The 16,936-nt window shown below is 33.1% G+C and overlaps 1 protein-coding gene across 1 annotated transcript in view; it reads left to right on the forward strand.

The window, feature by feature from the left end:
- The window catches only part of Ccser1 (coiled-coil serine rich protein 1), a 1,027,931-nt gene that overhangs the window by 636,663 nt on the left and 374,332 nt on the right, over nt 1-16,936 (forward strand). The window contains exon 9 of the mRNA XM_077803585.1: nt 4,743-4,787. Within this exon, the coding sequence (XP_077659711.1) occupies nt 4,743-4,787 (45 nt within the window). The remainder of the gene's footprint in view (nt 1-4,742; nt 4,788-16,936) is intronic.

The raw sequence follows: 16,936 nt of genomic DNA on the forward strand, positions 1-16,936 counted from the left end.
CTCCATTACGAATCAGCATCCTTATATCAGAGATGACACTGGCATTTGGTTTTTTGGGATTGGCTTACTTTGCTTAGCATTATATTCTCCAACTCCATCCATTTACCTGCAGCAAATGCCATGATTTTATTCTCTTTTAATGCTGAGTAATATTCCATTGTGTATATATACCTCATTTTCTTTATCAATTCATCTACTGAAAGGTATTTTTATAGGGAGTTCCCTGTGTCAGTCTATGTTTTGGGCGCTTGGGTCTTTGTTCGAATAGTAGTCTCCACATATATAGTGTGAAATTCATATATAATGTGAAGGACATCTTCTGCAAAACAGTAATTGCCAGAGAACTGGAAGTAGAAGCATCCCCAGTGTTCTCACAAGTCTAGGGAATCTTAGGAATCCCTAATAGCCAAAGTAGTGAGCCTTCACTGATAGATGGGGTATTCAGTAAAGGGCACAGAAGGGTCAAATCTTAGTAATAGTGATATATTAACTCTAGATACCATTTCATATTTATTACCTTCATAGTTTTTAAAATCAACATCAGAATAGTCAGTCTGACTCACAAGAAACATAATCCTCTGCAAGAACCATTTCTAACTGTCTCTAAGGGGATTCAATCAAATCTAGTACTAAGCAAATGCACATTTGTCAACTAATAGAAAATTACTGGTCTGGAGGAGAAATAGAAAAGAGAAATTTACAGCCAGGAGACAATTCAATCTATAGAAACAGGCCTGGAAATGTCAGGTTGTAAAGTTAATAGAAAAGACAATCAAAACACCATTATAAATATAAATATGTCAAGGATTTATGGAAAAGTAAGACTATGATGAGAAAAATACAAAATAGTATCAAAATGTGAAATAAAAATTTCACTGTTTGAGAAGAGCAACAGATTAGACACTACAGAATAAAAGATCAATGAAGTTGAAGGTGCCACTAGAGAAAATATACAAAATGAGGCACTAAAAGAAAGACTTTAAAAGTAAATAGCACCAAAGATACATGAGACCAAAAAAAAAAAGCAATTTAACATTTAATTTCCAGAAATAGATGGTAGGAAAACTGAGGAACAGAAAGATTGAAGAAATAATGGCCATTTTCCCCAAAAAGTATTACAAAATTAACACATACCTCAAAAAATTGTCAGAAAATTATCAAATGAGAATATGTGTGCAAAAAGTATTTTAAAACTTGCCAAGTCAAAATGAATATTCTTTGTTTATTTGTATAAATATTCTCAACATAATATGCATTCTGTAAATAAAATAAAAACAGAGTTGTTTTATTTAAATTGACCTTATAAGTTTATATTTTGTGTATATAATAATGATAATAAAATTAATAATAAGAGGAGGATGGGAAGACGAAGAAGGAGAAGAAAAAGTCAATAATTATCATTTTGGTAGAAACTTTGACCCTCTGCTATGTGCTACACATATGCTATCTCATTTAATCTTCAAGACAGACATGTAAGAGCTGTTACATGTAGTGTATTTTTAATAAAGATTATATTGAGAGATATTATGGAATTTGTTGGCAGGCACACCAAAAGAAAGTGACAAACTAGATATTTAAACCCATCATTTGGAATTCAGAAGCACTCCCAGATCCTAAAAATCATGAGCACAAATGCCACTTCAGAATTCTTCTAGCTTAAATTTTCAGGTTAAAGAAACCTGCGTAGCCAAGAGTTCTCCATATATGGGCGATGAGAAGATTGGAAAATATAGGGAGAATAAGAAATAAAGACAAAAATAGGTAAAAGCGGGACCGATGGGGAGGCAGTCTAATGGGGTCTGATTGAACAAATAGGGAGACTCCGCACGTTTATTATGTAGGTTTTAACATAAAAAGGATTTATTGTGAGAAAACTTCTTCAAGGTAAACCAAAGCGAGGTTGTGAGCAGGAACAGACTAACTGGGGCTGAGCAGCTTGCGGATGTCTTCTCTAGCTCCAGCCAGCCTGTTTCTCAAGATTATGAGCATGCCCATGTTTCTTCTACCTCTGGGCAGCTGGCGTTGGGACCCAAAACTGTTGAACCCATAAATTCCAAGCCAGGCTTGGAATTTGTCCCATTAACAGTGGCCACCTGCGAATGGGCGTTTCTCTCAATCTTATCACGGGAAAGATTCCCAGAAGCAGAGTCTCACTGTCCAGGGCTACAGAGTTCAAAGCAATGGTTTATTCAATGCTTGTGACAAAAATGTTTTAATATTTTTAGGTCCTTTAAAAAAGGAATTTAGGATCTTTAAAAGGTGTTCTGTAAATGTTGATGATTTTCTATATTGAGAAGCCAGGCTCCCCATTTGTTTATACAAAAACAACTGGTTTACTCGGTTGATTCTACAATCTTTTCTAGAGACAACAATGTAATGTCTGTTTTTACTTTAAATGGGCTTAGAAAATACTTGTTTTCCTATGATTTCATAAAAACGATTCAAGAAATGAGTTATATATAGGAAGTGATAGCTTTTTTTCAACAACTCTGAAAAACCTTTTAGACATAAATGCTGTGACCAAAGGAAATAATTTTATCCTATATTTTTGTTAGAACAATGTACTAATTAGAACAATGTACTAATAACTTAGTTATTACACTTTCAAGGTGTTGCTTAATTGAAGAATACAATGCTAGAACACAATATTTAAGTCTACTATATCTTTCTTACAGCTCATGTTTTTCCTTTTTTTTTTTTTTTGGTAGATGTGTCCATGCCAATGCAAACATGTAGTTTGAGTTAGGTATTTAGTTATTCATATTTTCCTCATAAATAAATACTTGAATAAAAATTCTTAATGGCATAGTGAAAAACATTAAATTTATATTTTCCAAAGCCATGTTAAATTATTTAGAGCCATGTAAAAAAAATGCATGCTTTTTAACTTAGTTATTTTACTTTATTTTTAAATGGCACATAATACAGGTAAAATATTATCTCAAATATTTATCATTTCTTTGTGGTGAAATATTAAAAAATATTTGCAATAAATATAAATACCAATACATATATGTATTCTTTTCCATTTTTCCTGATTGCATTTCAAAATGATAGAGAAAAGGAAAGCAGATACAAGGCTAAATTTAAAGAATACGTGAAACTTCATTTTTATCTGTTTTTACTATTTTATAAATTTTATGCCTTGTCTCCCAAACTGCTATATAAGTAAGCATTTGCCTAAAAAAGTCTAAAATCTTTCCTTTGAAAGACTTCACAATTTGGCCAAATTTTCACCTTATTTCCCCCACCCCGCTCTGTTCTACCCTAAGCACTAAAATGTTAAGGAAACCATTCATCTTTTCTAGCACTCTTACAGCAGTGATTCTCAAGCTTTAATGTGCATATTAATCACCTGGAAATTGTATTGAATTGCAGTTTGTGGCTCAATTGGTCTGAGGTACATTCTGGTACATGCTTTATTCATGAATTCCCAGGCAATGTTGTTGATCCAGGCACCAGGCTGTGAGCAGTTAGACCTTTCCAGCATTTGATGTCTCTTGGGCCCTGCCCTTTTCTGTCTCCCTTTCCCTCCTCAGCCTAATACCATTCATAAATGGTTCTTCTTATGCTCTTCTATGTGGAGGTCCATCCCAGGCAGAGTTGGCCTTTTATTGTGATCTGGGAATTTTTTACATATCTGACATCAATCTCCTTAAGTTTTATCTATACCTTTATGTCAATGATCTTTTACACTTGGAATATTATTATTTATTTTGATATTCCCAATGTCTCACAAGATGTCTGACTTATAGCAAGTATTTAATAAATATATATTGCAAAATAATTAAAGGTAAGGAGGGAGAAAAGAAGAAGGGAGAAAAAATAGAAGGTAAGGAAGAAGAAAAATAGAAATATTAAGTACTGTAAGATCAAAATTTCTGCAATTTTCACATCATCCTATCAAGACATGAAGCAACTACAGGAAAAATAACAGGAATTGAAGCATGTATTAAGTTTATAGAAAAATAAATAGTTTTTCACTCTATTGCTTTACTAAATAACATTAATCCAGTCACAGTAGATAAAGATTATGGATGGATTAATAGATAAATCACTCTATGGTTCTTCATCTTGTGCCATAAGTACAATTTTCTGGCTTGCTAAAAGAAAGATGAACTTTTCTTCATTTTAATGAAGCATAGCATTAGAGACTTAAGGCGGGTCCTTCCTTTCTCCTGTGGGCAGCAGTTATGAGAACACAGAGGGGAAAGTAAGTCTTTCATCAGAACTAAGTCCTGAGTATTTTTTTTTTAAATACATGATTTAAAAAATAAACCCTGAACATTTTCTAGATGGATACCAGTGTTACAAGGGTTTCTGCTTCTTTTTATCAACCTCACTTAATGTTTGAGGCCCAACATGTGCCAAGTGCGATGAGGGAGAATAAGAATAAAACACATACTGCACATACTGCTTCAAGTTTAAACAGCACATTCTAAATTATGGTCTCACTCAATGGCAGGCAATCATTGCTTAAAATAGATGCATTGCATTTTAGTTTTACACATGGCTTTAGGGTTTAGAGAGAAACACAGAAGTATCGCCTTTGAAGATTTACTTTATAGATGCACACACCATATACGTGCATATGTGTGAGGTATTCCTCAGCATACAGATGTTCTCTCTTAAAGGACTTCTTTACTGCAATGTTCTTGCAGGTGTACTTATTAGTAGCTACTTTTACTTTGTCGACAAAAATAAATAAATATATATATGTGTGTATTTTTTTTTTCTTTCAGGGTTTAAGCCTGAAAAGACTGGAAACAGCACAAGGAGGGAGAGAGGTAAGAGTATTTAAGGGAACAGGATGAAGAGAAGAACATGGTACAGTGATGTGGGGATGCTGATTGATGATATTGATAATTGTAGTTGGACATGTTTTGAGAAGAATTATGTGTACATACACTCCCATTCATTCTAGCAAAAGCACATTTTATGCATATTTTACAAATGTATTATTTGTGCTTGTGTCTCTGAGGCTGAAGAAAATATTGTTTCTTAGGTTTAAGAAAGTATTGTTTCTGATAAAATTGATTTCTGCAGCAGCATGGCCCTCCGAGGCTGCAGAAAAGTCTGTTTAAGCCAATTTTGCAATGAACTATTTATAATGATTTGCTGAGAAATTAGCAAAATTCCAACAATGCATATATTTTATGACATCTGAGATTCTTGCCTTTCATATCAGAGGCCATAGACACATGTTAGTAGGCTGGGATGCATCTTCAGATGGTCTGAAGTTGCTTTGATAATTCTAGAGATTTTAAAACTTCTTTATTGCTGACTATCTCTGATACTTTGAAAAGGGACACTCTTAATAGTACAAAATATAATGCCACATTATGTTTGTTATTAAAGTATGTTTAAGAGTGTCCCTCTAAGATAACATCAATTAAAATTCTTCCCTTGCTAAATGTGTAAATGCTATAATTATTCTAATGTAGATTGCTTGGGGGAATATTTAATTCAATAAGTCAATACTTTCTCTTTAAATAGAAAGTAATCTCGCTTTTTGAGTGATACTAATCTAACAAATTTTGGGTCAAAATGAAGCTATTTTCTCTTACAAAATGAAAAAATCTTATTCCTCTCACCATTTGTGCTTTGTTCTTCTGTACAGATTTCTTTTCTATTAACTGAGCCGTCTTTTCCCGTTCCTTGCTGTTTTAATTTTCAGTTGTGTATTATTGGTATAGGACCTTTTAGTTCCTAGTAAACTTGTCATTTAGGACCTCTTTACTTTTGTCTGCCTTTTTCTATCCACAACAACCTCTTTTTTGTGGGATTCACACTTGTTGGCTTGCATTAGCAGAAGTGCTTAAGAGGGTAAAATACAGATAAATGTTCAGTTATTTTTCATGTTGTAGGAAAGTAAGATATTCTACATAGTCTTCAGTTTGGGGAAAAGTGTTCACTCTGTCTGGAGGCCCTCAGAGCCTTCTGATTTTGTGAGGGTAGCTGCTTTCTCTCAGACAGCATCAAAATGGATCAACTTGGAGAAATAAATAAATCCCTCACCTCATAAGTGCAAATTCAACCAAGCAAAGCTGCCACAATTTATCTATGCTGATTTAATGCTTTGGAGATTTACAATATGGAGTTACTTAACTTTTCCTTCTGGGTCTTAGTCCAATAGCAACTTTGTGTCACATGAAGGAAAACTTAAAATCCACATATCCATATAATGGCATTGCTAGACCATGGCAAATTTCTTCATTCTTTTTATTAAGATTTTGTGGCTTTCCATGTAACTTTTGAAGACATCATTATTGTTTTTTATTAAAACCATAACCTGTAAACATTTATTGCTTATTTTCTCAGTTCCTCTGATTTTATTTTTATTATAAGTGTATGTATGGGTAAAGAACATGTCAATAAAAAATGTTTCTTAAATTTAAAAAAATGTTTTCATCAAACTATTTTACTGTTAATGTGAAGTTCAAATTTCTAACAATTTGCCCTATGGTATATAAATCTTCATAGAGAGGACAACCCTGCTCTGGGCTTTCTTACTAAGGTTAGTGAAAATAATTGCAAAAAAGGTAAGAGTGTCAAATTAACCATAGTTCAGTAATGTCTTCTCTGCTTGACACCTTTGATTCATGCATTGGATACAAATATGGACTACTGAATGCAAAACAACCTCTTTACTTCCTCTGGTGAAGAAGCACTGGTTAATTTAGCTTGCTTGTACTCAAGCTAACCACTCAGTTTAGCTTTCTCTATGCCAGTGAAACCTATTGTGTTTTATGGTAAGAAACCATAAAGAAGCATAAAATAATTAGGTGAAAAGTATTGTGGAAACTGTTCTGTCAAGTCTCAGTGGTAGATGATCCGTACACAAAGAATGCAATTACTACGATAAGGACCCGGTGATCTCTCTTGCTTTGGAGATGTGACAGGTTTCTCCCTGATTCATATTTGCTGTGTCCTATTGCAAGTGTGCATTATAAAGATGTACAATGTACTTTTGAGTATGTTAAATTTTAATGTGATGACTTAAAAAAAAACTCTTCCCCCAAACCCTGTTTTAGAATTTCTTATTGCAACACTGTCATGATTGATGAAGAATTAATGACAATGATTACTTCTTAAGATGAATTACTTTGTCTTAGTTCAAATGGCAGATATTCCCAATAGGTGTTGATGGATGTAATACTAAGGGCCTAATACCAAATATTTATAAGAAGGTTTAAGAAGTGTAATTTAAAATGTTCTATTTACTTATTGAGGTAATGACAACAGTTAGAGCATGCATAGAAAATTGAAGCAGGCAGTAATATGCCATTTAGTTAAGTTGTAAATACTACTAAAGAACTAATTGCTAGGTAGGAAGGCTATATTTGAACACTACATACTGTATAAAAATATAAATTAAGAAGTGATTAAAGTGTAAATTATTTTTTCTCAAGTAACTAAAGATGGGTACCAATTAAGCTGCTTGCATTTTTATGAAGTATTTGAAAATAGATATTAATTGTCTAAAAATTCAGTTATACTAGTATGTTTGAATATTTCAACATGTATATTCTGTGTGTAAAGTGAGGGGACTGATCGTAAGAGATAATAATTGTGAATTTTCTTTAAAAGGTACTTTGAGAGCTGGGCACCATGGCACACACTTGTTATCCCAGTGGCTCCGGAGGCTGAGGCAGGAGGATTAGAGTTCAAAGCCAGCCCTAGCAATTTAGTGAGTCACTAAGCAACTTGGTGAGACTCTGTCTCTAAATAAAATATAAAAAAGGGCTCAGTGGTTAAGTGCCCCTGAATTCAATCCCTGTTACCCCTCCCTCCAAAAAAAATAGAAGAAGAAGAGTAGAGGAATGCTGTATAGAATGTGAGTATTTAACAGACATTTTTAAGTGACTATGAACACAATTCCTATGTCTGGGACAATCTTGTGACTCAGAAAAAAAAACTCAGTCAAATTTCTTGGGGTAAGGCTGTGGCTGTTGCTCAGTGGTAGAGCACTTGCCTCACACATGTGAGGCACTGGGTTCAATCCTCAGCACCACATAAAAATAAATGAATAAACAGATATTGTGTCCATCTACAACTGAAAAAAGTATTTTAAAAGTTTTATTGGGTAAAATCACATCAGTCATTATATTTCTTTCTTCAAAAAGTATTTTTCTTCCCTATCATGCACTTATTGTTAAATGTCGATAAAACTAAGATTTTTTAAAGATTGTAATCCTATTGTTTTAAATAGTATCATATTTTTCAAAATGCAGTACTTGTAAACTTATTATGGATTCAGCTGTGTGTGTGTGTGTGTGTGTGTGTGTGTGTGTGGGTCTCTGTGTGTGTGTGTGTGTATACACTAATTTTGAATGGCAGACTCTCTCTACTTCCATTTTACCTTAAATATGTCTGGCTGTTAGTCTTCTAAGTACCTTAAATCACCACTCAAAGTCACATGATATGTAATTTTATCCCATGAATGAAGAAAACTAATTATAGTTGGCTATGTAAACCAGGATTAAATATTTATCTTTAGAAACTACTAAATGTGATAAGGGAATGTGAGGGAGGATAGATACAGGGAATTTCAGATTGACTATGTTGTTGAAGGTTACAGAGATTCCATAGCCAGAGAGACTATGCAAATAAAGTGCAAGTGTATAATGCTCTAGGATTACTTTTTCGTAATTTGTGGAGCTCAGATTTCCCAAAATGATGAACATAAACAGAAATCATGGAATTCTGAAGATAAGATTCATATTGGTACATTTGATATTTAAAATAAATAATTTCATACTCATAAACCAGATTATAACTATGCTTCTTAAACTTATGAAAGAAAACTAACTTTCAATACCTTCTAAGGATTCTTTAGAAAAGTTATCAAGACATTAAAGATATAGCTGGGTGCAGTGCCACATGCTATAATCGCAGCAGCTGGGGAAAGGCTGAGACAGGAGGATTCTGAGTTCTAAACCAGCCCCAGCAAGGCACTAAGCCAGGCACTAAGCAACTCTGTGAGATATCCTGTCTCTAATAAAATACAAAATAGGGCTGGGGAAGTGGCTCAGTGGTTGAGTGCCCTTGAGCTCAATTCCTGGTACACATCCCACCAAAAAAAAAAAAAAAAAGCATTAAATATATATTCATCTCATCCCTTTACTGCAGAAATTCCCAATTGTATTTTAGAAATTGTTCTATTGGTAATATTTGGTTCTGCCATTTATGTAGGGAAAACCCTACTTTTACTTGTGGGATGACAAATACAGATAGGCTCTGATAGACATATAGTTAGGAAAAAGTGGACATTTCAAGTCATTAAAATGGCTCACTTATATGTTAATTTGAAGAAACAGGACCAACTTGTTTTAGAGCCTAATTGGTTTTGTCATCTAGTAGACTACCAATTTCCTCTGTTGGATGACAATGATCTTTCTTTTTTTCCCTTGAAAACCACAAATGGGAAATTACAAGTAATATGAATCTCTGACAGAGATACAATTAATCAAAGATATTTAAAAAGAGTAAATTGAAAATCAGATGTTTAGTTAAATACTAAACTGTGTTCTAACTTTATTTTATATTTACATGTCTTAATCATTTTATGGTTTTTCTATTAATGATAAGAAATATTTAAATATAAAATAACAAAATAAGATAAGAAAGGTAATTATTTTATTCTGTTGTCTTCATGTCTTTGCTAATAGAATTAGATAGTTTTTACTTTTTTATACTTTGACAAATTATATATTTAAATCTGGTCTCTGAAATGAAGAAAATTCAGAGAATGAGATAAAGTACATTCCGATTTTCACAATAATTTATCTGCCCAGACTGTTAGCACAACCATGACTTCAAGTGGAATGGAATAAAAATCACCATTGATTTATGTTTCCATTTATAACTTAATAAGAATATTAAGAAGACAACTTTTAGACTTGGTTAATATTTGAATTAAAAAAAATTCACTCTTAACTTTTCCATATCCACAGACCACAGAAGAAAATAGTTTTCTAAAGAAGGGAATAAAGAAAAATTATATGATTTCAAAAATTAGAACTCAAATAGAAGAAAGTGTACTGTTCATAGAGATAAGAGTTAGTGAAAAGTGTTGAAGTGGTATTATTTTCTTAAGATCTGATATTTTGTGTAATTTTGAAATGACATACGATGACTATAATTATTTCATAACTTTGTACATTAAATTAAAACATCTTACACAAGATGGTGATCATGATTACCATGATCTTAATAATTTTCTATAATACTTGTTTTCATTTGGCTATTTTCTTTATTTTCTAATATTTAGAATATGGAATTTAAATTCTCCTCTTTTATTCAGCTTCAGATATTCCATGCTTGGTCTCTCATAGACATGGTCTCTATATAGTTTTATAAAATGAGATTTTATTATCCTCAGTGATTGTAAATTTTTTGAAATATATATGAACTAATAGTATACTCTTATTTAAGTTATAAAAAGCTAAGACACAGAAAGCCCTTTTTTTCTTTTTTCAAATTTGTATTGGTGCATTATAATTATATGTATCAGTGCTATTCATTATGCCATGTATGAAAATGCACATAATTTTTTTGAATTGTTTAGTGCCTAGAGTTTGCCCCCAGGATGTATCAAATATATGGTATGGCTATAAGGCCTTAGCAAAAAAAAAATGTTTCTAATTTTCTTTTTTAAAATTGATAGGCAATAAAGAAAATAAGAAGATTTTATGTTTACAAATCAATATTTATAGAAAGAATTATAATTCATAAGACCAAAATAACTGTTCCTGTTTCAAAATGTTGTTTAGTGGGTAAATTAACATGTATAAAGTTCTTTGAGTAGTGTCTGACCTATAGGAAGCAATCAGTTAATGGCAGCAGTTGCTATTATTTTTGTTTATATTATCTGCTCTACTTTTCATCTTTGCTTCTATTGGAATTTGAGGATCATGTTACTGGGAGATTTTACCATCTACATGGAACTAGTTAGAACCATGAGAATCAATAATGTCTTATGCCAAGCCTGTCTCCTAAGGAATGTCCATTGTAAACTGAATCCATCATTTAACCTCAACAATGTTTACTTACGTATTACACATTACAGATGAGAGAAAATTTACATTTTCCACTCAAAACATTGTTTACAGAGGGCATAGCCTCCAAATTTATAGATGATGTTAATAATGAATTTTGAAGATCTCATTAGTGTTTATAGAACATTGATATTCTAAGAAGCTACCCAAAAGAAGCATGTCAATCAAGCAAAACTAAGCTTATTATTTCTACTTCAGTAAAAAAAAGAACACAGTTTTAGTAGCATCATAAGTGGGAAAATAAAATCAGAGGAAGTGCACACAGTTTAATGTCTTTTTCTCTTTCCTTTGCAAATGTTTGATTAAATATCTGGAGTATGCACACAGTGACAGAGCAGTATTTCCCAAGAGATGCAGAGGAAAAAAAAAGGGGGGGGGTGCAGGTGGTGGGGAGGGAAGGAAACAACTGAGAGGAAGCCAGCTTCTGACAGATTTGAAATCATCACTGTGGAATGATAAAAGAAGCCTTAAAGATAGAAAATCTATCACAAACCGTCACAATAAAAGAGTATTTACAACAGTTTTAAATAATAGTTTGAATTCTATTAAGAAAAATTCCAATAATTATGTTCCTGATATCATTCCCTAAAATGGATGCAGCAAGTTTAGATTGTGGTAGAGGGCAGAGTAATGCCACTTAGCAAGTCTGTGCAGGATTTAACATATAAATTAAGCAAGAGTTTACTAAAGGATCAAATAAATGTGAAAATTAGGGCAATCTCCTGTTTTAAGAACCTGGCCAACCATGAGGTTGGAGGCCTAAAACGTGTTTACCTTCAAGCAAAATGAAACTAAGTGGAAAAAATGAAGACAAGAGTGAGGAAAATCCTAATGAGGTTTCAGGAAGTTAATCAGAGTAAAGTTTTTGTGAAGGACATCAGTATGACAAGATTTTTGAGTTCTGGAGTGATCAGCATTAGACTCCTCTTCTTGATTCACTAGGAGAGTCACAAAACAGTCAAACAGTAGTGTTGTAAATAACAGAGTAAGGTTTTCATTAAATGTAAGCATTTTCAGTTGCTTAGATAATCAAAGTGTTACTAAAAATCTTTTTCATAATTAGGAGGCAGAAATTTTGCATTGGGGAGATTGATGGAAAGTAAGTTTAGATAGTCCTCAAGCAGGATTGACCTCACTGTTGTAGTCAGATAGTCACAAGAACCGCTGAATGGGAGACTTTAGAGACTGCTGGGAAAGTACTTCAAGCAGAAGAACTTCTGAAGCTGCAGAGGGGATCCAATTACAACTCCATTGTATCACCAGGATGCTTGACCATTGACCTTAGAAAAAAAACAAAAGCATAAAGAAAAAAAAATCTATTGATCAAGCGAAGCTAAATTTAGTAGACCCAATGCAATAAAAAAGAACAATTGATTGATAAAATTTTTGCAGGTCTCTAAGTGTCGAAATAGAAGAGGATATTTACATTATGTTGAAGCCCAGCCTAGGTCATTGAACTGTAAGGAGTACTACTACTCTATCAGGCAGGTTTTATGACATGACAGCTTTCAACAGCAAGATGAAATGAATAGAGATTATGACTCCAAGATTCTTGAATGCAAGATATTTTCTTTGCTTTGATATTTTTAAAAAACAATCTGGATATAAGTAAGGACTTATTATTTTAGAGTTCATTTTACTAGGAATTAAAGGCTAGAAGGATTACAGTAGAAGGACTTTTTTTTTTAAAAGAGAGAGAGAGAGAGAGAGACAGAGAGAGAATTTTAATATTTATTTTTTAGTTTTCGGCGGACACAACATCTCTGTTTATATGTGGTGCTGAGGATCGAACCTGGGCCGCACGCATGCCAGGCGAGCGCGCTACCGATTGATTTCTGTTTTTATAAGGAACATATATTGTTTTTAGAATCAGTTGAACCAGGAAATTATTTTATTTTGAAAAGGCATTAACAAATTGTGTTCATTTTTCTCCATTATATTTTTATTCGACAGTATATTCTTAAACAAAATTATTACAGATTCTTTTTTGTATTCTTATTTTTATTTGTGTATGCAACTGATTATACATTTATTTCTTGCCCCTTAACTGTGTCAATTAATGTAAAAGGAAAATACTAATCAAGGTGGTTGAACTGATTCAATGTTCTTTCATTAGAGAAATATTCAATTATACATAAGTGAAGAACTCTTATGATTCCACTCTTACGAATAGAAACTAATTGCTACCTCAAAAATATACAGAAATAAAAATATTTTCATTATTTTCATGCTGACCCATAACTTAGTAAGAAATTATCTTTTCTATTTGGATTTATATTTTCAAACTTCTAAATGTTTAATTATTGGCTTCACTGGCTATCATATTTTATTCCTATAAATCTACAATGGGAACATGTTGCTTTTATTCTCTGCAGAATTTGCTGCTCTTTCTTCTCTAAGCTAAGAAATAGATCCCCAGATCTCTTCCCATCCTGTGGTCATTCCTGTTTGTAAGATAGTTATTTGACATAATTTTCATTGTCCATATATTTTTCTCAAACCACTTTGAGACAATTGTGCATGCATCAGTCCCCAGTCAGCCCAATGAAGATGAGTACCTCTTGTGAATTCTGCTATTATCCTAAGACACCTCAGTCCCTTGCTAGTGCTTTCTGCATCATTATCCACGTGCAATCTAAAACTTGTAAATAAAGATTACCTAACATGAGAAAAATGTATTTATAATTCTTTAGCTCCTAAGAAACATTGTGCTATCAAAGTATCATATAAATAATTATCTGAACTAGATTAAAAATTCAAGGATCAAAGACTTTCAGTCTTATACTATTAGTTGTTCAAAGTAACAGCTCTAAGAACAATTTCCTAATACATAGTGTATTAATTTGCTATGGCTGCTGTGAAGAAGTACCACAGAGTGGGATGGCTTTAACAGCAGAGATTTATTTTATCACTGTTCTGGAGATTAGATGTCTTTAAGGCCAGTGTCAGTGTTGGCAGATTGGTTGCTGTCCTTGGTGTACAGATGACCGCCGTCTTCTTGGTGTGTCCTTACATGATATTCCCTCTGATCATGTGTATGCCTGGTATGTCTTTGTGTGTCCAAATTTATTCTCATGAACACACCCATCAGATTGGCTAAATTAGGACCCCTCATAAAAGTGACATTTTATCTTAATATTAATTCCTAAATGTAATCATATTTTACAGTTGTTATATTTTTGTTCTTAAATGTTTCCCAAAGGACCATACCTTGAAGGCTCAGTCCCTAGCTTTGCACTATTGGGAAGTAGTGGACAGTTTAACAGGTGAGGATTAGAGGAAGGTTTCAGGTCACTGGGGCCATACCCTTGAAGGTGATTTGGGAGACTCCGGTCAGTTCCTCACCTCTCTTTTTTCATATCCTGGCTATGAATTAATCAGTTCATTCCCAACTCTGCACTTCCCTCACTACAGGTTCAAAGCAATAATACCTCCAAAACTGTAAGCCAAAACAAACCTTTCCTCTTTATAAATTGATCATCTCAGATATTTTATTATAGTAAGGGAAAGCTGATTAATAGAGTTACTAGGGATCAGGACTTCAACATATTCTCTTTTATAATCTTGAAATTTGATTACACCTAAATTCTAACCATCAACAATAAACAGAATTATTATTTAAAAATTGTAAACAGCATATTATCAGCAACTCTGATATTCTAAGTGCTATGAAAACTGATTTTTCTTTCTAAAAGGAAGGCTCAATTTTATTTGACTTGACTAAAAGACCTATTTACAGTCTTTGGTTTTCCCACTTCACATGAACATTTATGTGTTTTGTTGCAGAAATAACAAAGGTGTATTTGTATGGTTTGCATTACCAGACCCTAATGGAGACATTCAAAAGATATGGAATATGCTCTATATGACTATTCTAATATTAAATTAATTCTGAATTGCCAGTTACATTTGACTTTAAGAATTGTGGATGAGGAATCACAGTTATATAATAGAACACATTTTACTCTAAACAATTAGCAAAACAGGTATTGCTGTAATAAGCACTTACACATATTCATTTAATCTTCACAACAACATATTGTTCTCATTTCAAATAATAAAAAAATAAAGTCTGAATTTAAATAACTTACCAGAAGTCTTATATTGGTAAGCAGTGAGGCCAGAATACAGATGTAAGAAATACAACACGAGAGTCAAGTTTCCACATTGACTTGTGACTTGAAAGAAATGAATAGGTAGGACAAAGTTGGATAGCTTGGTCTTCTGGTATTTCTCAGGGGAATTAGCTAATCTCCACTTACTAAACATTTATATTCTTTCTTTTTTTCCCTGGCTCTTTCCTGATCTATCTTCTTGTTTACCTATCAGTTGCATATAAGTGTTATCTCTTCTGAGATATGACTGTATCTATTATTTTGTTATGTGATTGAGTATAAAGGATAGAAACCTACTTAAAAATTCAGGCAAAGTAGATAGTGTTAAGTGCATCAGTTTGCAGGGATGATTTATTGTTCTTTTGGAAAATGGAAAATAGTCTATTCTGTTTTTCTGTTTCTCACTTCTCCAGTTGTAGCCATTCTGCTTTGTGTAAGCTATATAGCATCTTTAATTTTTTGCTAACCCTTTTCCCTCATGACCATCTCCAAATGATTGTCTAAGCTACTTACTCTGTAGTTGGATAATCACTTCTGATTTTAGACAGTGTGGTATGATTTACCCTGCTTGAGCCACATGTTCCCATCAAATAATTATGTTTGGCAACAGGAACTAGGATTTCCAAAAGGGCCTATATTTTCTTTTTTTCCCCCTTCTTTCCTCGTTTTTTTGATTTTTGAAGGGAGAAATGATTCATATGATAAAATTGCCATTTAGCCCTTTTAATTTACCCCCAAGGGAATGGGAGGAGATTTTCATAAATCTGATGTCTTGTTTTCGGGAAAGACTTACTAAGGCACTCATTTTTAGGGGACATATACTACCTTTACCAAATGAAGGTTGATGTTATAGTTTGAGTCTGGAAAGTTCCTCAAAGGCTCATATTTTGAAGACTTTTTCCCCCAGCTGATAGCACTATAGGGAAGTGGTGGAAATTTTAGGAGGTCTTGTGGGGAAAGGTAGGATAATAGGGCTGTGCCTTTAGAGGGATACTTTTTATCCCTGACCCCTTGCTCTTTCTGCCTCCTCTCTGTCATCAAATGAGCATCTTTGCTTTGTCATACCCTTCTACTACACCTTCACCACACGTTCAGAAACAATGGAGCCAGCCAAACATGGGCTGAAACCTCTGATACTATGAGCTGGAAATAAATCTTTCAAGTTTTGAGTCATTTATGTCAAGTACTTTGTCCCAGGGATAAAAAGCTGACTAAGACTGCTGTCTACAACTTTCTGTTTTTAATTTTTCAATTAACAGAGATAGAGTTAGGAAAATATGAAATTGTCTGAAACCAGCAGTTTATAAAATCTAGTAGCTTTTGCTCTTCATTCCCCTTCTTCTCAACTAAGCTCTGATCATCATTGCAATGTTGGCTTCTCAATTATTTCTCTTCTCCATGTCTATTATAACTAGAGTGGAGTGGGAATCTTATCTTTTGTTCACTAAAAATGGCTTACCCTATAGAGGAAGACCTATGTTGGCAACATAGCAAATTAAAAGTTTTCTATCCAGATATCACTGATGTGATCCAAAATATTTCTTGAATTAAATCCTTCCTGAAATACGTATCCTAAACATGGCCTAACAAGACAAAGTAGAGGAGCTCCGACAACATTTTACATGGGAAAATTCATAACATACTTACTTGTCCACTTCTTCATGGCCTCAGCATTAAAGAGACCCAAATAGGACTTTGAAGACTATTCTTTATAATAGTTGAGGGAAAATATATAGTTTATTTGGATTTGTATTCTTATTT

This window comes from Urocitellus parryii, chromosome 10, assembly GCF_045843805.1.
Source record: "Urocitellus parryii isolate mUroPar1 chromosome 10, mUroPar1.hap1, whole genome shotgun sequence".
NCBI classification, from domain to species: Eukaryota; Metazoa; Chordata; class Mammalia; order Rodentia; family Sciuridae; genus Urocitellus; species Urocitellus parryii.